The 17267-nt window shown below is 36.9% G+C and overlaps 3 protein-coding genes and 2 non-coding genes across 7 annotated transcripts; 4 read left to right on the top strand and 1 right to left on the bottom strand.

Moving 5' to 3' along the window:
- Nucleotides 1-512: 512 nt before the first annotated feature.
- Nucleotides 513-2023, bottom strand: LOC117631815 (F-box/kelch-repeat protein At3g06240-like). Its single transcript, XM_034365129.1, has 2 exons — nt 1928-2023; nt 513-1814 (listed from the first exon to the last, which is right to left on the bottom strand). The coding sequence occupies exon 2, from the start codon at nt 1811-1813 to the stop codon at nt 671-673; it is 1143 nt and encodes a 380-aa protein (XP_034221020.1). The 5' UTR covers nt 1814; nt 1928-2023; the 3' UTR covers nt 513-670.
- Nucleotides 2024-11693: 9670 nt separating this feature from the next.
- LOC117631146 (serine/threonine-protein phosphatase PP1) lies at nt 11694-14652 on the top strand. Of its 3 annotated transcripts, none has more exons than XM_034364126.1 (4): nt 11694-12376; nt 13062-13621; nt 13902-14105; nt 14240-14652. In XM_034364126.1, exons 1-4 carry the CDS (start codon nt 12181-12183, stop codon nt 14246-14248), a joined length of 969 nt encoding a protein of 322 aa, XP_034220017.1. In that variant the 5' UTR covers nt 11694-12180; the 3' UTR covers nt 14249-14652. The 3 variants fall into 3 exon arrangements, with proteins under 3 accessions (XP_034220017.1, XP_034220016.1, XP_034220018.1); XM_034364125.1 differs by having other exon boundaries at nt 11700-12376; nt 14195-14652; XM_034364127.1 differs by having other exon boundaries at nt 12265-12376; nt 13051-13621; nt 14195-14652.
- Nucleotides 14653-15164: 512 nt separating this feature from the next.
- LOC117631147 (60S ribosomal protein L18-2-like) lies at nt 15165-17130 on the top strand. Its single transcript, XM_034364128.1, has 4 exons — nt 15165-15288; nt 15381-15470; nt 16309-16620; nt 16715-17130. Exons 1-4 carry the CDS (start codon nt 15286-15288, stop codon nt 16871-16873), a joined length of 564 nt encoding a protein of 187 aa, XP_034220019.1. The 5' UTR covers nt 15165-15285; the 3' UTR covers nt 16874-17130.
- Nucleotides 15707-15796, top strand: LOC117633299. Its single transcript, XR_004586612.1, has one exon. It is a non-coding gene; the product is annotated as a small nucleolar RNA snoR69Y (small nucleolar RNA).
- On the top strand, nt 16059-16135 carry LOC117633303. The gene has a single exon (XR_004586616.1). It is a non-coding gene; the product is annotated as a small nucleolar RNA snoR53Y (small nucleolar RNA).
- Nucleotides 17131-17267: the final 137 nt, after the last annotated feature.

Here is a 17267-nt window from a genome sequence, read left to right as displayed (position 1 = left end):
CATTCCCGGGGTGGAGGGATATCCGATTCTTTAAGTCAAAGAAAACTCTTGTTTTTTCATGTGTGAGTGAGGATTGAAACTTGAAGGAAGTTGTTCTTCGCATGTCCCACAAATATTCTTCATGGCCCGGCTATTCCCAAATCAATGCAATCCAAAGACAACAACGCCTCCATGATTGCATCTATAAAAATAAAAAGGGATTGTCGCCACTGGGGTGGGGTGGTTGTGGTGGGTGGCGGTTGAGGTCCAGTGGGTGGCTGCTGCGTTTTATCTTTTACTTCACTTTTGAGTTTTTTTTATTTATAAATAATTTGATTCAAAGTTAACAGTGTTTTGTGGCATGTTAAGTGAGGACACATGTCAACAAAATAAAAAGGAAACATGTGGGAACAGGAGAAATAGAAACAGGAAAATTGAACTCAAATAGTTAAGTCTCATTTGCCACATCATCAATTAACCGTCAACTGAATGGATATTATGAGACAGATGTCTAACATTGCAAAGTTTTAAGATGAGGTATCAAATTGACAACATGTTCAACTCAGTTCGATACATCTTTTGTTTTTTCATACAAAACAAAATAAAGTAGAAAAAAAATGAAGAAAAAAAAAAAAAAAAACTCAAACGCTCAACCTTCTAAAATATCTAACTGGTCATGTCCCTCAAGAAGTTACACATCTCTCTTTAATGATTTATTGAGAAAGAGCAAACTTTCTATGTAAGTAGTTGCAAAAAATAGTTCATGGTGGCCATATTCCATGACGGCCAACTTAATTCCTGCTTGACGGACCTGCTTAGATTCATAATTACACAAATACAAATCTGCTAGGCCTACACTACTGAAATCATGTTTTCTCAATAAGAGTTCATTATCTATACTAATCCCTATTATCTTATAAGAGTCCGAAGGATACACAAAAGGAGCCAATTGTGTCCACTGTTTTTCTTCTAGAACCCAGAAGTCAATTTTTTCCATGCCCTCCTCCTCACAACAATAAAAGTCAAAAAGCAAGCAAATTTGTTCCTTGTAAACGGCAATAAATAACCCCCGTGAACGACAAATGGCACCTGGTGTTATGAATTCTTCGAATTCTGCGTTGCCTGAATCGAATGACATAAGGCTGAATGTAGGACCTTTCTCAATTAAGTGGTATACTACTCCATTCAAAAATATCCCTTTATAATGTTGCCAATCGCATTTTAACCAAGGAGGAATTACTTCAATCCGCTTCCAAGAATCGGTGCTAAGACTATAAATCTCAACCGCGAAGGCATCTTTGTCAATACCCATCATTCGTACAGCCTTGTAGTCATTAACTCCGGGGTGGAACCCGAAGTGGAGATCAATGTAGCTAAATTCAATGTTGTTGGTGGTCATTGGGAGGGTCCTAAGTTTCCTGACCGATGGGTTCCATATGTGTATAGGACTCTCCAAACTCAATATCGCATCCGAAATGCAAATTAAACCGTTGGTTGAACCATATATCCGATAAGGTTCTGGGCTCCCTAAGGGATGGCTTAACTCGGAGCACTGCTCAAATGTTTCGTAAGAAAAAAGAGACCATTGAAGTTCTTGTTCAAAACATGGGTCATCAGGGTCGACCAAACATTCAAAATTTGGGTGGTGGAAGCAAAGGAAATAGACATGGGCATGTTTTGTGACATTCCTGTTTAGGTGTGTGCTAACAAAACTCGAGCTGCTTATCAAATCACTCCATACTTTGCACGTAAACAGAAATCGAACGAGTGATTTTGCAGGAAGTCTTACTAGGATGTCGATTAAGATCTCTTTCTTACGCGGTGTGAATGTCATCCTGAAGAAAATCATAATGAAAATAAGTTAGAATCCAAAGTATGGATCATAACAAAACGAAGTTATTAGGAAAACAATGGTGCTTTCATTTTTGCAGAAAGTCCGATGACTCACTTTTGCGGTTGATAATGGGAAATGGCAAAGCAATAAAATTTCCAACAGAATTAATGACTCTTCGTATGCCTCAAACAATTAAATATAGAGCTCCGTGAAATAGTCATGTCAAATTAGAATATTTATAACCTCCAAGAAAAAGGGGAAGAAAAGAAAAAGAAGAACTGCATTTCAGGGCAGCGTCTGAGGAGTGAAAAATGACTAAGATCCTGGCCGAACGTTATTGAATGGATAATACAGTGACCAAGTAATTTGGCGTCCTAGAATAAAGCACCACCACTTACACATTTTGGCTTCTTACAATACTAACATTCAGTTATGAAAATTAACAGACTTTGAGAAATTACATATACAGATTTTAAGATACTAGTCTATCACTCTCAAGTTTAACGGATTCAATGCCCTAAACGGTGTGAAATAAACCCCTGGTGAATTGATCAAAATTAGAAGCGGCCAGGTAAACGCTGAAAACTGTTTCTTAATTAGGTTAATGTGATCAGAACACTCATTTCTTTAAGGATTTAACGATCACATATGAGTTGAGGGGAGAAGAAGTTGTTTAGAAGAAAATTGACAAAGCTACGCATGTCTGCAAATGTCCCACCTGATTAAAAAAGAAAAAAAGAAAAAAAATGTGTTGTTAAACGAACCGTAAAATTAACTAAATACATCTTATTTAACTACCAAAAACACCCATGGTACTAGTACCTCCTAATACACTCTATCACTCTATCACACAACACCAAATAAAAAGGAACTTTGTCCCATTCCTGGTGGTCCACAAGACCCTTGTGAACCAGCTGCTAGCGCTACAATTCTGAATTTATCTGGGTTCGCTGCCACAATGTCCAACGTCTGTAGAAATAGCAGATTCTGATTATAAGCAACTGCTGTGATGCCCATAATTTGTTTCATTAAGAAGAAAAAGGGTTTTTTTTTCCACAATGAATAAAGTTTAAAAACAAGAGATATATTATATATATCAAAAGTAGATTTCTGAGTTTTGTAAAGACCATTATCTCCAGATTTACATAAAAATTTGTGCCTAACAAACTTTCTGATTTATGTGCTGCTTATACAACAAGATGCTACTCCCACACCAGTATGGTAGAAAATTATGCTAATTCTATATTTTGAGCTTCAAACCTTCTATCAATATAGTTTGCTCTTCTAAGAAGAACTGCATACAGGTATTCTAATCTCCAATAAACGATTAAAAGAAGAAGAAAAAAAAATATTTTCCGCACCTGCGTTCCAATGGAACCAGTAGATCCAATAAACGATTAAAAGAAGAAGAAAAATCTTTCCCGCACATGGATTCTAGATGGCCCTTTTTGGTCATTTTATATTATGGTTATTCAATAATTCAATAAATAATTTTGATATTGCAAAATAGAGGTGTCAAACGGAACGGATTGGCCCAGCACGGAACGAGTCTAGCCTGTTTAAATGAGGCACAGCACGGCACGGCACGACAATGAATATTAATGGGCCATGCTCAGCACGGCATGAAAACTTGGGCCGGGCCAGGATCAAAAAATAGGTCCAATGGACCTGACCGGCCCATGGCCCGACATGGGCAGGGCCCGAGCCCGCTTCAAGCACGACCATGAGCCCAAGCCCGCTTCAAGCACGGCTCAAGCCCAGCCCACTTAACTTTTTTTTTCTTCTCAAAATTCAAAATGCAATAATTTGACATCTAGTGTCATTGTTTATATGTTTTTTTTTTTTTTATCATAAGCATATATTTGATGTCTTTCATTTTAGGAAAATTACTTGGGTCCTTAATTAATTAAACATATCAACTACAAATTAATTAAACAACATTGGACTTGATATCTAATCAATGCATATGTTATATATGCTTATCTTATAATCAAAGCAAGACATTTCTTCACATATAAAATAATAAGCTGTTTAAAGAAGAAAAGTTAAAGTGGACTTTGTGGAGTTGGACACTTTTTGCCCTCCGCCCCTTTATATTGTTTGGATGTTTGATTGATTAATGTTTTCAAGTAGTTCATCATTTCTTGTCTCTAATTATATTTTTAATGTTTATAATTTGAATTATCTAGTGGGCAAAAAAAAAATCAAGTGAAAAAATTTCAAATTAAATAGGTTAGTTCTTGGGCTCGATTATGGCATGAGCACGAGCACGGGCACGGCATGAGACCGGCCTGGCCCGTTTCAATATGGACATGGGCTTTGGGCAGGGCCGGGATCAATGATTTTACTAAATAGGCTAGCACAGCACGGCCTGATAAATTAAATGGGCCGACATGACACGGCACGAAAATGTTAAAAGCACGAGTTTAAATGGGACTGGCCGGGCCGGCACGGCCCGTTTGACACCTCTATTGCAAAGGACCCACTAACGTAGTGGTTTGAAACAATTGCTCCTCCATGGAAAGCTCATGGGTTCGAGTTCTAGCAACCGTGTAGTGTGTGTGAGTTTAGTATACTATCGCCCTTCTCAATAGGAAAGGTCCTAAAAATAAAATAAAAAGTTTGATAGTAAGGTGTACTAAGTTAATTTTAGAGTTTATTTAACAACACCAGAAAAAAAAAAAAAAAAAAAAAAAGAAGAAGACATGATATGTGGCGTTTTAATTTTGCCCTAATTATTATAGCATTTCCACACTTCATAATGGGGAGAAATTATACTTGTGGCAATATTAATTAGCAACCAGTAATTATAACAGCTAATCTCGCCCTGCCCCAAACAAATTGTTGAAAACTCTCAGCCTCCTCTTCCATCACTTCTCCACATTCTTCCAACTCAGTTAGAAAAAAACCACAACGGCCTTTCGATCGGCAATGGCCATTAATGCGTGTCCATGTTGGTAATAAGTTTATTCTTTCTCCATTTCATATATGCACACTTCTTTTTAATTCATCAACTTGAATAGAATACTCTTCTTCTGCTTCTTGTTCCAAAAAACTAAGATGTGCAGGAAAAAATGCACATGTATACGGTGTGGGCCATACCATCCGATGATGTGGGCCATACCATCCGATGATGTGGTATGCAGGATAAAGATGGTGATGGAGGGCCTCTTGACCGAGTTTGGTGGGCCCCATTTTGAGCCCCACATCACCATTGTGGGGTCCATTCATTTGAGCCATGAAAGAGCAGTCGAAGGCTTCACAAAGGCTTGTGAAAATTTCCAGCAGCAAAGTTTTTAAGTTGGTCATGTGGCTACTCGAAAATTCTTTTACCAGTGTGTTTCGCTCTTCATCCATCAAGTAAGTTGGTTTGCACTTCATGTTATTACTTTTCATCTGTATAGATTGTTAGATTTTCTATAAGGTCAATGATCTTTCACACAATCTGAAATACATAGAAGACATATTTGACGTCATCTTCTTTGAGTACATGATTTCCGAACTCATTCAATCGTAGCAGCAACACGAGCAAAAAGGCACGAACGGCTTAAGACTTATGCTCTCTCTCTCATAACTGTTTCAGCTCTATCTTTATGATGAGATTAAAGTTAAAGAACGTGTTTTTATGAGAGCAGGGTCTTAAACTTATATAGGGCTAGGTCAAGTCGTCTCTATTCATCACCAAGGGCCGACTTGACTAACACTCTAAGCGCATCAAGCAACGGTTTACGCACAAGGAAATAAATATGACCCATTTAATTGACTTCAAAACTTTCCTTATTTCACAAGGTTTTGGGCCTCAAGGTATAACATAATTTAAACTTTTATCAAACCTGATATAACTTAGCATCTAGTGCACAGATCTATATAGGAATATAACATTCTCCCACTAGATCAAACACTAGAGCCCTAAGCTTCTGTATTGCAAAAGTTTGATAATCTTTATTGGCCATAAGTTTAAAACAGTTAAGTCTTTCCCTTCAAACTACAGTGAAAAGCGATTAGGCTTTGCTTTATTAAAAACATGTCATCTATAATCACATAATGCATTTTGTTTATGTACAAACGCAAACCTTAACATGTACTGATTCGTAATGTGAATCTTTATGTTTTTAAGTACATATACCCATTTATGACTTAGCAAGAGTCAATCCCAATGTTATTAAAATAATAGTATCTGAAAGAGACCATAAATTCACATACATAAACAAAATGCATAATAAGTTTAAACAACTAAATAGTCAAAATGATAGAAATTCTTTAATAATAAAAACTGTCAATCAAATTAACATCCTTAAATGCAAATCCCTCAATCCAGAAAACAGCAAAATTAGACATACTTGAGAACTATCATAACAAGACTCCAACTAGATTGCAGCATCAAAGCTAGGAAATAATCTCATGCTCTCAACATGTCTCAGAAAAGCTTATGAAGGCAGAACCTTTGTAGACGAATCAGCAATCATATCTTGAGTTATGATATGATCAAATATTACTAGTTTGTCTACTACCTTCTCCCTCACTATTAAACAATTTCTATCAATGTGCTGAAGTGCAAACGACATCTTATTGTTCATGCAGTGAAAACAAGCCATAGTATTGTCATTGTATATTTGTACTGGTCTTGAAATCGAGTTCACCACTTTAATGTCTTTGATAAAATTCCTTAGCTATGCTGCATGAGAAGTGGCTTCATAGCAAGCTATGTATTCTGAAAACATAATTGAACTCGAAACACCAGATCGTTTAGCACTCTTCCCAGCAAGAGCTGCTTTTGCCATCTTGAAAAGAAAACCTGAAGTAGAGATGTAATCAACCTCTGCTTTTCCAAGTTTCGCATCAGCATAGCCAACAAGCCTCTGTGAAGCCATCTTTATTGAATTCAAAACAAAAACTAAGTCTTGACAATCTTAAAACAAAAATTAAATTCCTTTTCATTGAGGGTACTAAAATTGCATCATCTAACTCTAAAATATATCTTGAATAGGTTAACTACTCCACTGACTTCCACATCAACTCTCTGTTCCCTACGAATATCCAAAACTTTACGGCGATCCTAAGACTGTCCCTTGTAGTAGTGTACCTCCTTATGGGTCCTCGATAAAGTCAACATCGTCGTTGCACCTCAATCCTTTTCCGCTCCAATTAATCTTCATTCCGTTTCTTAATTAGCTCCCTTATATTTTTTACTAAAATCTCATTCGTGATAAGTTGACACGAGTGGCATCTATTAAATGTTAGATGCTTCTCGTTTTTCCTAAGCTTTCGGAGTCGTACTACAAGATACATAAACGAAAGGACTAGCTTGAATTAAATACAATCATGATTGAGATAATAATCTATCTCATTCATTCCAAGAATAACTTTAAAATCAAACTTCCATCTTTTGAATTGATATAGTGAGTGTTTCAATTTACAAGGAATTGATGGAGGAAGGATTCGATGCTGTAAGGATTTGCAAAAGAAAGTATAAGTACTTCCTAAGAAATCGATTCTCAATTTGTTAAGAGAAAACAGTTTTCCAGTTTAACTTTAATTCACAAAACTAACAAATAACATATGGAAGCTTCCTTAATTAAGTATCACACATTGTGGCAAGAGATTACTTATAGCTCACAACAAATTACGTGTTATTTTGTGCCATCATAAATAGATTACAGGATAGATTCTATTTGTTGAAGAAACTTACCTAGTAATTTAGTTATGATGCAATTTTGGTTATTTCTTTAGGGTTTGAGTATTTAGGTTTGGTTTTGTTATGAAAAATTTGTTAATTCTCAAAACAAAAACAAATTCCTATCTAGCACAGAAAATAACCAACCAAACAATCTAAGAGAAAACCCTAAAAAAATTTGTGAATAGTGTTTTTGATGTGAACAGTGTTTTAGGGGTTTTGGTGTCCGTTTTTCCCATTATACCTTTCCAAATAGGGAATGGCATAACTAACAGAACTCACGCTTTGCTGTGATATAACGCCATTTTAGGGTCATATAGGAGGTCAAAAATAGGCTTAAAGTTTTCCAAATTCTTTAATATTCATAGTATTTAGAAAACATATCTAAATTGTCATCAAAATTTTAAACATAACCAAAACAGTCATGGCATAGGCATGCTTGAAAAACGATCTTAGCGTATGTGAGTAACCATGTGCTATGATACCAAATGTTAGATTTCTATAAGGTCCATGATCTTTCACACAATTTGAAATACATAGAAGACATACTTGGCGCCATCTTCCTTGAGTACACGATCTCCGAACTCATTCAATCGCAGCAGCAACACGAGCAAAAAGGCACGAACGGCTTAAGACTTCTACTATCTCTCAGAAATTGTTTCAACTCTCTCTTTATGATGAGATTAGGGTTAAAGAATGTATCTAATAAGAGCAAAGCCTTAAACTTATATAGGACTAAGTCATATCGTCTCTACTCATCACCAAGAGCTGACTTGACTAACACTCTAAGCTCATCAAGCAATGATTCACACAAAAGGAAATAAACTGGACCCCTTTAATTGGCTTGAAAACTTTCCTTATTTTACAAGGTTTAAGGCCTCAACCTAATTTAAAATTTTATCAAACCTGATATAACTTAGCATCTAATGCACCGATCTAAATAGGAATATAACATAGATTTGATTAGGGTTCAAACAAGGACAATGAGATTACTTTTTGGGATTTAATGTAAGAATGACGTAAACTTACTTGCAATTTAATGTAAGAATGAAAGGTGGTTATTGTAATAATAGAGGATTTATTTTCTAGAATTTGGAGGATACTCGACGCTTCTTTTCTATTTTCGATACCTTTATAGCTGTAAGTTATTTACTCGATATTTGTTTAAAATAAATTTTCCATATTCTTTCTGTAGATTTCTTGTTATGGGTTTGTTGAGGATTTAGAGAATGAAGAAGATTCTAGAATCTTAGATTGTGAACTAATGCTGCTACCTTTTTTTTTTTGGGTCAAGGGAAACTCTATTCATTAATAATGGGAAACATTACAAAATGAGGCGCTTAGACTATAATGAGGAGTAGGGGTGGCATTTTAAACCGAAAAACCGAAAAACCGCAAAAACCAACCGATATTTTACAGCAATAAAACCGCAATCGCGGTAAATCGAACCGCAATCGCGGTATTAAGAACCGAACCGCATTTGCGGTTGCGGTTGCGGTATTTAATTTTCAAATTTGCGGTTACCGCAAACCGCAAAGTATATATCAACACTTGAGTTTGTAACATTGGTGTATTGCATTTTTCCTTTTAGTTTGTAACTTTAATTAACTTTGAATTGGATTTTTCTTTTTGGTTGTAACTTTAATTCATTTTGCTTTTGGTTTGTAACTTTAAAGGATTTGGAATTGGAATGCTTGAGAAGTTTAACTTTAATTGGAATGTTTGGAATTGTAACTTTAATTTTCTTAGGTTGTGAATGCTTGAGAATTGGAATCGATTGTGAATTTATATATGCTTGAGAAATTGAGGTTATGTATTTATTTATTTAGGTTGTAAATTTATATTTTTGTGAATGCTTGAGAATTTGCGGTTTTAAACCGCAAATTCACGGTAACCGACCGCATTTTTGCGGTTTACCGCAATGCGGTAAACCGCAAAACGCGGTCGGTTTGCGGTTTCAAAAATCACCAAACCGCAAATAGTCGGTCGGTTTGCGGTTTGAGTAAAATTTCGCGGTTACCGAACCGCAACCACCCCTAATGAGGAGAACTCAATCCAAATGCAGCCCAACACCAACAAATAAAGCAGGCCCAAAGATACAAAGACAGATAAACAACAAAGCCCATAAAACATTAAACAAAGAAACCCTAGATCTAGAACAGGAGCAGCCGCACCACAAGCAAGCCAGCATCTTCACCAGAGCAGATCCACCATCACCAAGGAGAAGTAATCGATACCAAGGGGAACCAAAAAGGCCAACGGAAGATGGGGGTGAGCAAGCCACCCGCGCGGAAGCGCTCCCATAATCCAAGAGTTAAGTGCAGTATGCACTTTAATAGCAGCCACGGACCACCACCCACCACCGAGGAAGAACAACGGGAGCGGCGGACGCGGAACCGAGGAGCAAACGGTGGTGGTTGAGAACTGGCGACCAGACGAAGTCGCTGGCCATGGGTGGACAGCATCACAACAGTGAAGAGATGAGGAGAGTGTAGATGTAAGAAGTGGAGGGTGAAAAGTGAAGGTGGCTGGGGAGGAAAGGAGAGGGAGAGATGGGAGATATAGGGTCTCACAAAGTGGGCGTAACTTAGGAAAACCAGAAAAAAACTGAAGGAAACCAAAGTGGAGCCCCAGATATGAGACAAAGCTCAGGGGAAAAACACCCATTTAGGGTGGGACTAATGCTGCTACTTTGTCCTTAAAATTGCAGCAGGTTGTCATGAACCTCATATGCCACATTTAAGTCTCCTTTATGCGAACCTGACAGAGGAAGAAAGGATAAAAGCTAAGAAAAAGTTACCAGTTTGGATGAGAGCATTTAAAATTGCAGCAGGTTGTCATGAACCTCATATGCCACATTTGAGTCTCCTTTATGCGAACCTGACAGAGGAAGAAAGGATAAAAGCCCAAGAAAAAGTTACCATTTTGGATGAGAGCATTGCTAGCCTCAGCTTCCCAATAAATCGTTTTGAATTGTACAAAACCAACAACGAAGATAGAGATCAACAATCTTGGGAGAAGGTTCTTCAATACACCGTCACATTTTTCGACCAAGGGCGGAGCCACCCTTAGACTAGAGTGGGCTAGGTTAAAGTTCAGCGAAAAAAATTAAGAGTTTAGTGCTAATTGTTAGTAAGTTCACCCGTGTTTAGAGGAAATTAGTCCTCCCCATTATTGAAACAATTTATCTACTTAGTTCTAGAAAATCCTTAAATGATAAATGTATAGATATGTTTATAGTTCATTCCTATAAAAATTCATGGTTCTATCGTTGTTTCGACCCGATTCCAATTGATGCTTAATTATAGCTTGTAATAAGATTGTCCCACTGTTCCTCTCTTCTCTTGCCTGATGAACTAGTTAACAGGTTGATGTTTTATTGTAAGATAAAAGTCTCAAATCTCTCACAAATTTGTCTCTCATATGTATGTAATATATACGGTACCTATTTATCCAAGGAAATGTTGATCCAGTTAACTAATATCGTCTCACTTGTTTTGGCCGCCACGCACTAATTAATCCACTAATGGAGCACATGACCTCTCAAAACTACTGGAGCTCCAAGTGCGAATATAAAACCAAAAATATAAGGTAGAGGGCCCACCTGCAAATTCTATATTGAAGGACCAATGAACTTGCATAAACTTTAGACAAACAAACATTGGAAGATTGCTCTCACTTCTATGACAACATGCCTCTCACAGATTGTGCTCACAAACATTGGAAGAAATTCAAAGATGCAAAGGCCGAAAGTACAAAAACCCTATTACTCAACACACCCAACCACAATATAGGAAATATAAAACTTGCTCAACATACCTTAGCACATAAATTCAAAATTTTCTTATTTCTTTAAAACTTAAAAAAGTCGTACAACTTTAGTAAATAAAAAATATCATGACATGATTGACCTCATAGAACAACAACCCTGTTTACTATATCAATAATGCTAACGGCACTAATTGTGCCAAATTTCAAATTTTATAATAACTATGGTGGCTAATATACATAACGACAGACCTTGTTACAAATTAGGGGTCAAGAAAGTTTAAAATGAATAATAGATGCGTAATGTGATAGATTCATACAGAAAACTAAAGAAGAATGTAGAGGTCACGTTCTCATGCTCACCATCATTGGTGATGACTGAGGACCCAAGAACATTATCCACGTGTACTATGTTGCTATCATGCGCCGGTCTATGTTCTTGGCGCACTTGGTCGTCCAACTTTGAAGGTTTCAACAAAACTGAGATCTACATGGCACTGCGAGAAAAATTTAGGGGGAAGTAGAAAAATAGAAAATAAGATAAAGAAACATTCAAGCCAAAAATTTGCCAACCCATCTCTATCTATCCCATCATTCGCTTCCTTCCTCAATTTCCTTTTGTTGCTTCTCCTTGGAATCCAAAGCTTTAATCTTACCTCCTCCTCAGTTGGCCATCTCTCTCTGTTCTCATTTTCTGTTTTTTTCTTTTTCAACTTTTGCTGCCAATAAATTATTGGCTTTCCTTTATTGACCCACTTCATCTTTCTTCTTCTTCTATCTATAAAGTTGAATTCTTGATTAATCTCTCTGGATTTGGAAGCTACCCCTTTCCCAAATCTCTATCGTTCTTCTCCAATTTTTGACAATTTCAATCTGGGTTCTTTGGAGATTTGGTGCATCGTTTGGAGCAGAAGAGGCAGAGGAGATGATGATGATGACAATGGAGGGGATGATGGATAAGGGTGTATTGGATGATATAATAAGGAGGCTATTGGAAGGCAAAGGAGGAAAACAAGTGCAGCTATCAGAGGCAGAGATCCGTCAACTTTGCGTCAACGCCCGCCAAATCTTCCTTTCTCAGCCTAATCTTCTTGAGGTGCGAGCTCCGGTTCGCATATGTGGTCAGCTCTCTCATCCTCTCTCTCTCTCTCACAGTATTTTTCATGATCATGATGGTAATTTGAATTGTCCAATTACCAGGATCATTTATTCTTTTGTGCTTTCATGCTTCTGGATGATTATGTAAAAGATTGGTATTGAATAAGAATGATGTCGGAATTGATAATTGGATTAAATTGGGATGTAACAATTTTGCGTTTCTCATGCCCTGTATTGGATAATGAACTTTTGGAGTATTCTGTTTGAATTTTGAGAAAAATATGATCGTTCTTATGCTATGTTCATTAGATGAATTGGACATCTATTTGAGTGATCGAGATGTCGCATTGTATGTCATTTTGTTAATTAGATGCAATTTCTGACTAATAATGTTCATTTTCTGCTCAATGATAAACATGAAAGGCAAAGAAATAACTTTATTTCGTAATGGCCAGTTTTTTTTTTAAACTTTGTAAGAGGATTTGAAAACAACTTGATTTGGATGTTCCTTTGCTGCATTTTGAGTACTTGGTATCATTTTGTTTTCTTGGTCCTCTTGTTGTACATCATGGGACAGTGTATCAATGATGCTCTAATGTAGCTTGCATCAAATACAGGGCTGAAATGATAGTTGAAAGAAAACATAACAATTATCTCCTTATATTTCTCTGTGTCCTTGGTGTTCCTAATATTGCAGGCGTCTTACAGGTGATATACATGGACAATACCAAGACCTGCTAAGGCTATTTGAATATGGTGGTTACCCTCCTTCTGCAACCTACCTGTTTCTTGGAGATTATGTGGATCGAGGCAAGCAAAGTTTGGAGACAATATGTTTGCTTCTGGCCTATAAAATAAGATATCCTGACAAAATCTTCCTTTTGAGAGGAAACCATGAAGATGCAAAGATTAATCGAATATACGGGTTCTATGATGAGTGTAAAAGGAGATTTAATGTTAGGCTTTGGAAAATATTTACTGAGTGCTTTAATTGTTTGCCTGTCGCTGCACTTATTGATGAAAAGATACTTTGTATGCATGGGGGGCTGTCACCGGAGTTGGAAAATTTGGATCAAATAAAGGAACTTCAAAGGCCAACTGACATTCCAGATAATGGTCTTTTATGCGATCTGCTTTGGTCTGATCCTGATGCTAGGATTGAGGGCTGGGCAGAGAGTGATCGAGGTGTTTCCTGCACTTTTGGAGCTGATAAAGTTATTGAGTTTTTAGATAAGAATGAACTTGATCTCATTTGCCGGGGTCATCAGGTAATCCTATTTCTATTTGAGGAACTTGAATCCAAGTTACAATACAAATGACGTAACTGTATATATGTGTAGCCAAAATAAGCCTCCCTGCCCCTTCTTTCTCCTTTCCCCTATTAGTTTTATAAATGACGTCCACTGTGTTTTGTTCTAGTAAAAACATTGCAGGCATTACCTCTAGGCGTCCTTATGTGCACAGCCTTAGGACTATTTGCCAAATTATTTTCGTGATCACGTAATCCAACTTGCCCATATTAATGGTTATAATAAGTTTACACTGTAGGTGGTGGAGGACGGCTATGAGTTTTTTGCAAAACGAAGATTAGTCACTATATTTTCAGCTCCAAACTATGGCGGGGAGTTTGATAACGCCGGTGCTCTATTGAGTGTTGACGAAGGTCTAGTGTGTTCCTTTGAGATATTAAAACCAGTGGATAATAAAGCATCCCCAAGTGGTTCTAATTCATCCAAGTTAACTCTTAAAAAGGTATGTGTACCGTTCTTTATTTTATTTTCATGATGTACGTATGATGATATCTAATCATGACGGCGTAATTTTGTGTTTCTTTGGGGCAGCTTCCTAAAACTGGAAAGAACTGATTATTTGGAGATTTCTCACAGCTCAATTAGGAGATACAACAAGCCCGACTGATGCTAGCGAGTTTGGATTCTATTAATAGATGAGCTTGGCAAGAGAGAAGCAGCGCCTTCTTAATCCCAAAGTTGAAGGCTTGATCATATTGAAAGTTTCCGATAATTTTATTGCACAAAAGTTCTTATGAAATTTGTAAATCATAACTGCATATGTTATTGCTTGTGCAGGGAAGAGGTTTTTTTCTGGGTTTAGACTCCTTTTGGTCAAAATTTGCTCATTAGAGCAAAATTTGAGGGTAGGGATTTAGAATGGCTTGCGTTGGTTTTTGTTGAGCATGTGTATATTAAGCTTCATTATAGCATTCCAGAACGTACTTTCACTGGTTTCCTGATAGCCTTTTCGTTCAAACGCAATATAGCGGCTCTCAAATCATATCAAACGAATCATTTCCCTTTTTCTTTTCTTTTTTCTCTTTTTCAAAGTAAATATGGGTTAAAAAGAATCAGGCCAAAAGCAAGCTAATAGTTTCTGTTTCTAGATAATCACAGTTGATACATCTCCAACAGTCGGTACTCATAGGAGTGTATATTTCTGCTCGAGTGGGGGAGCTATAATTTTAATGAGAGGGAACAAAGTTATCGTATTATTAAAAAAAATTTAATACAAGCAACAGTAATTTGGAAGAGAAAGGTTTCTCACACACACTATCATCGTTTTACACGCTCATCAACCCAAAACTTTAAGCTCTTATTGGGCCGGGCTTGAAAAAAATTGGGGTTTTCTGTTCTACATTTTCTTGGGTTAGACTGATAATTATACTGGGCCTAGAACACAAGCGTGTAAAACTACTAGGGCTCCTTTTGGACCACACTTCAACAAAACCCAATGTGTGTGCGGCCGAAGCTCCATTAGAAACAATAGACCCTGACACACTTGATAAAAAGCCCGACACTAGCAGCATCAATACTAATTGTATAAAGCTTCTCAAAACCCTAGCTTCATTTGGGTCTGTCCACTCGGCGATAAGCGGCGTCCCAACCAGAGCAACCGAGCTTCTACACCAACAGCTCCAATGGTCTCTCTCTCTCTCTTCTCTATCTCTATTTGCATTACATGTATGTTACTGTATTTCCATTTGAATTATATATTGCGTTTGGTTCGAAACAGGGTATCGATCTTGTTGCAGGAGGTAAGAGCAAGAAGACCAAGCGCACTGCGCCCAAGTCCGATGATATTTATCTCAAGCTTCTCGTCAAGGTATATACTTTTGTCTTTGTGCTTATTTGCGTTTATACGACTTTTTGTATGTGGGTATGATTTCATTGCCCTTATGTATCTTACTTGAAGAATGCTTGTTGTAAAATATACATATACTAAATATGTTTAGGAATGGAAATATGTGTATCTATAGCAAATGAAAGATTGAATATTTTGTGTTCCATTTTCTGTAAAAATCTCTCATTTTCGGGTTTGAATAATTTGGTTTTTCTTTCTGCAATGATGATATATGTGTATCCCAGCTCATTACGAGACCTTTTGTAGGTCAGGGAATAGACTTAACCCACATCTATCTGAGCCTTTCGCAACTTCGGTTTGTCAAGTCTGATTTATAATGAAAAAGTGCATCTGTTATTTCTTTTAAGGATTTTGAATTACATTCCGATAGAATAGAGCACCGTTTGGTGTAATTTGCTGCAATTTGTTTTTTTAATACTTTGGATCGTTTGAATTTATTTTTCTTTTAGAATTGTTTTCTGATCCAGATTATCTAGAAAGCTGCTTTCTTTCATTTTGTATCTCAAAATTCTTTAGCATTGTTTAATGATGCTGAACTATGTAGGAAATGTTCCCTGTGATGCTTTTAAACCATGCTAATGCTGATTATTGCATGATTATATCTTTAAAAAAATTCTGAGGGAACTAGCTCATATTTTTCAAATTTTGTTCCTTTGAGGTTTGTAACCAGATATTTTTTAGTCGGATTCATGATTTCTCCCTTATTTCTATGCTTTTGTTTTTCTTATTGTACTGTTTTTGTATACTATAATGATATGGATGTGTTGTCTGATCGGATACTTGGTTTTTCCTTAATCAGCTGTACCGCTTTCTTGTCCGGAGAACTGGAAGCAAGTTCAATGCGGTCATTCTCAAACGTCTATTCATGAGCAAAGTCAACAAGGCACCACTTTCTCTCTCAAGGTTGATTCGTTATATGCAAGGAAAGGACAACAAGATTGCTGTGGTTGTGGGGACTGTGACAGATGATATTCGCGTTTATGAAGTTCCTCAATTGAAGGTTACAGCACTCAGGTTTACTGAGACTGCAAGGGCCAGGATTGAGAAGGCAGGAGGAGAGTGCCTAACATTTGATCAGCTTGCTTTGAGGGCACCATTGGGTCAGAATGTGGTATGAACTTTTAGCACCATATAACGTCACTGTTAGTTAAATTAGAAATCTTGTCTCTTAATATCAAGTAAGCTTCTTTTTGCTGCCATTGCAGGTTCTCCTCAGAGGACCAAAGAATGCACGTGAAGCAGTGAAACACTTTGGTCCCGCACCTGGTGTGCCACACAGTCACACCAAACCTTATGTCCGATCGAAGGGAAGGAAGTTTGAGAAGGCTAGAGGAAAGAGAAACAGCAAGGGATTTAGGGTTTGAGCTAATTAGAATTGAAAGTGTTATTTCTGGAATCCAATTTTACTTCTCTTTAGGTGTCTGGTATCGTGTTTACTTCATTACTCTGTTGGGTAAATTTGTTTTCAACCTTGGTTAGTAAAAACTTGCTTCTTTTTTAAACGCCAATAGTTCCTATAATTTCAAAATGGTGTTTCAGTTCACCTGAAAAAGAACGTTGTTTAGTACATTTGGGGAATGCATTATATTTCTAATCCCGATTCATGGGTTATTTTGGTTACCATAATTTCTCCTCATGGTTTGCCTCCCACCGACACTAAACTACTATTCATGCAAACTACTCATTCCATAATGTTGGAAGAATTGATTCTATCAAGTTTCACGTAGCTATACAAACAACTGAAACACCATCAATTAA

Source organism: Prunus dulcis, chromosome 6, assembly GCF_902201215.1.
Source record: "Prunus dulcis chromosome 6, ALMONDv2, whole genome shotgun sequence".
In the NCBI taxonomy this organism is placed as follows: domain Eukaryota; kingdom Viridiplantae; phylum Streptophyta; class Magnoliopsida; order Rosales; family Rosaceae; genus Prunus; species Prunus dulcis.
This window is presented reverse-complemented; position numbering and strand designations above follow the sequence as displayed.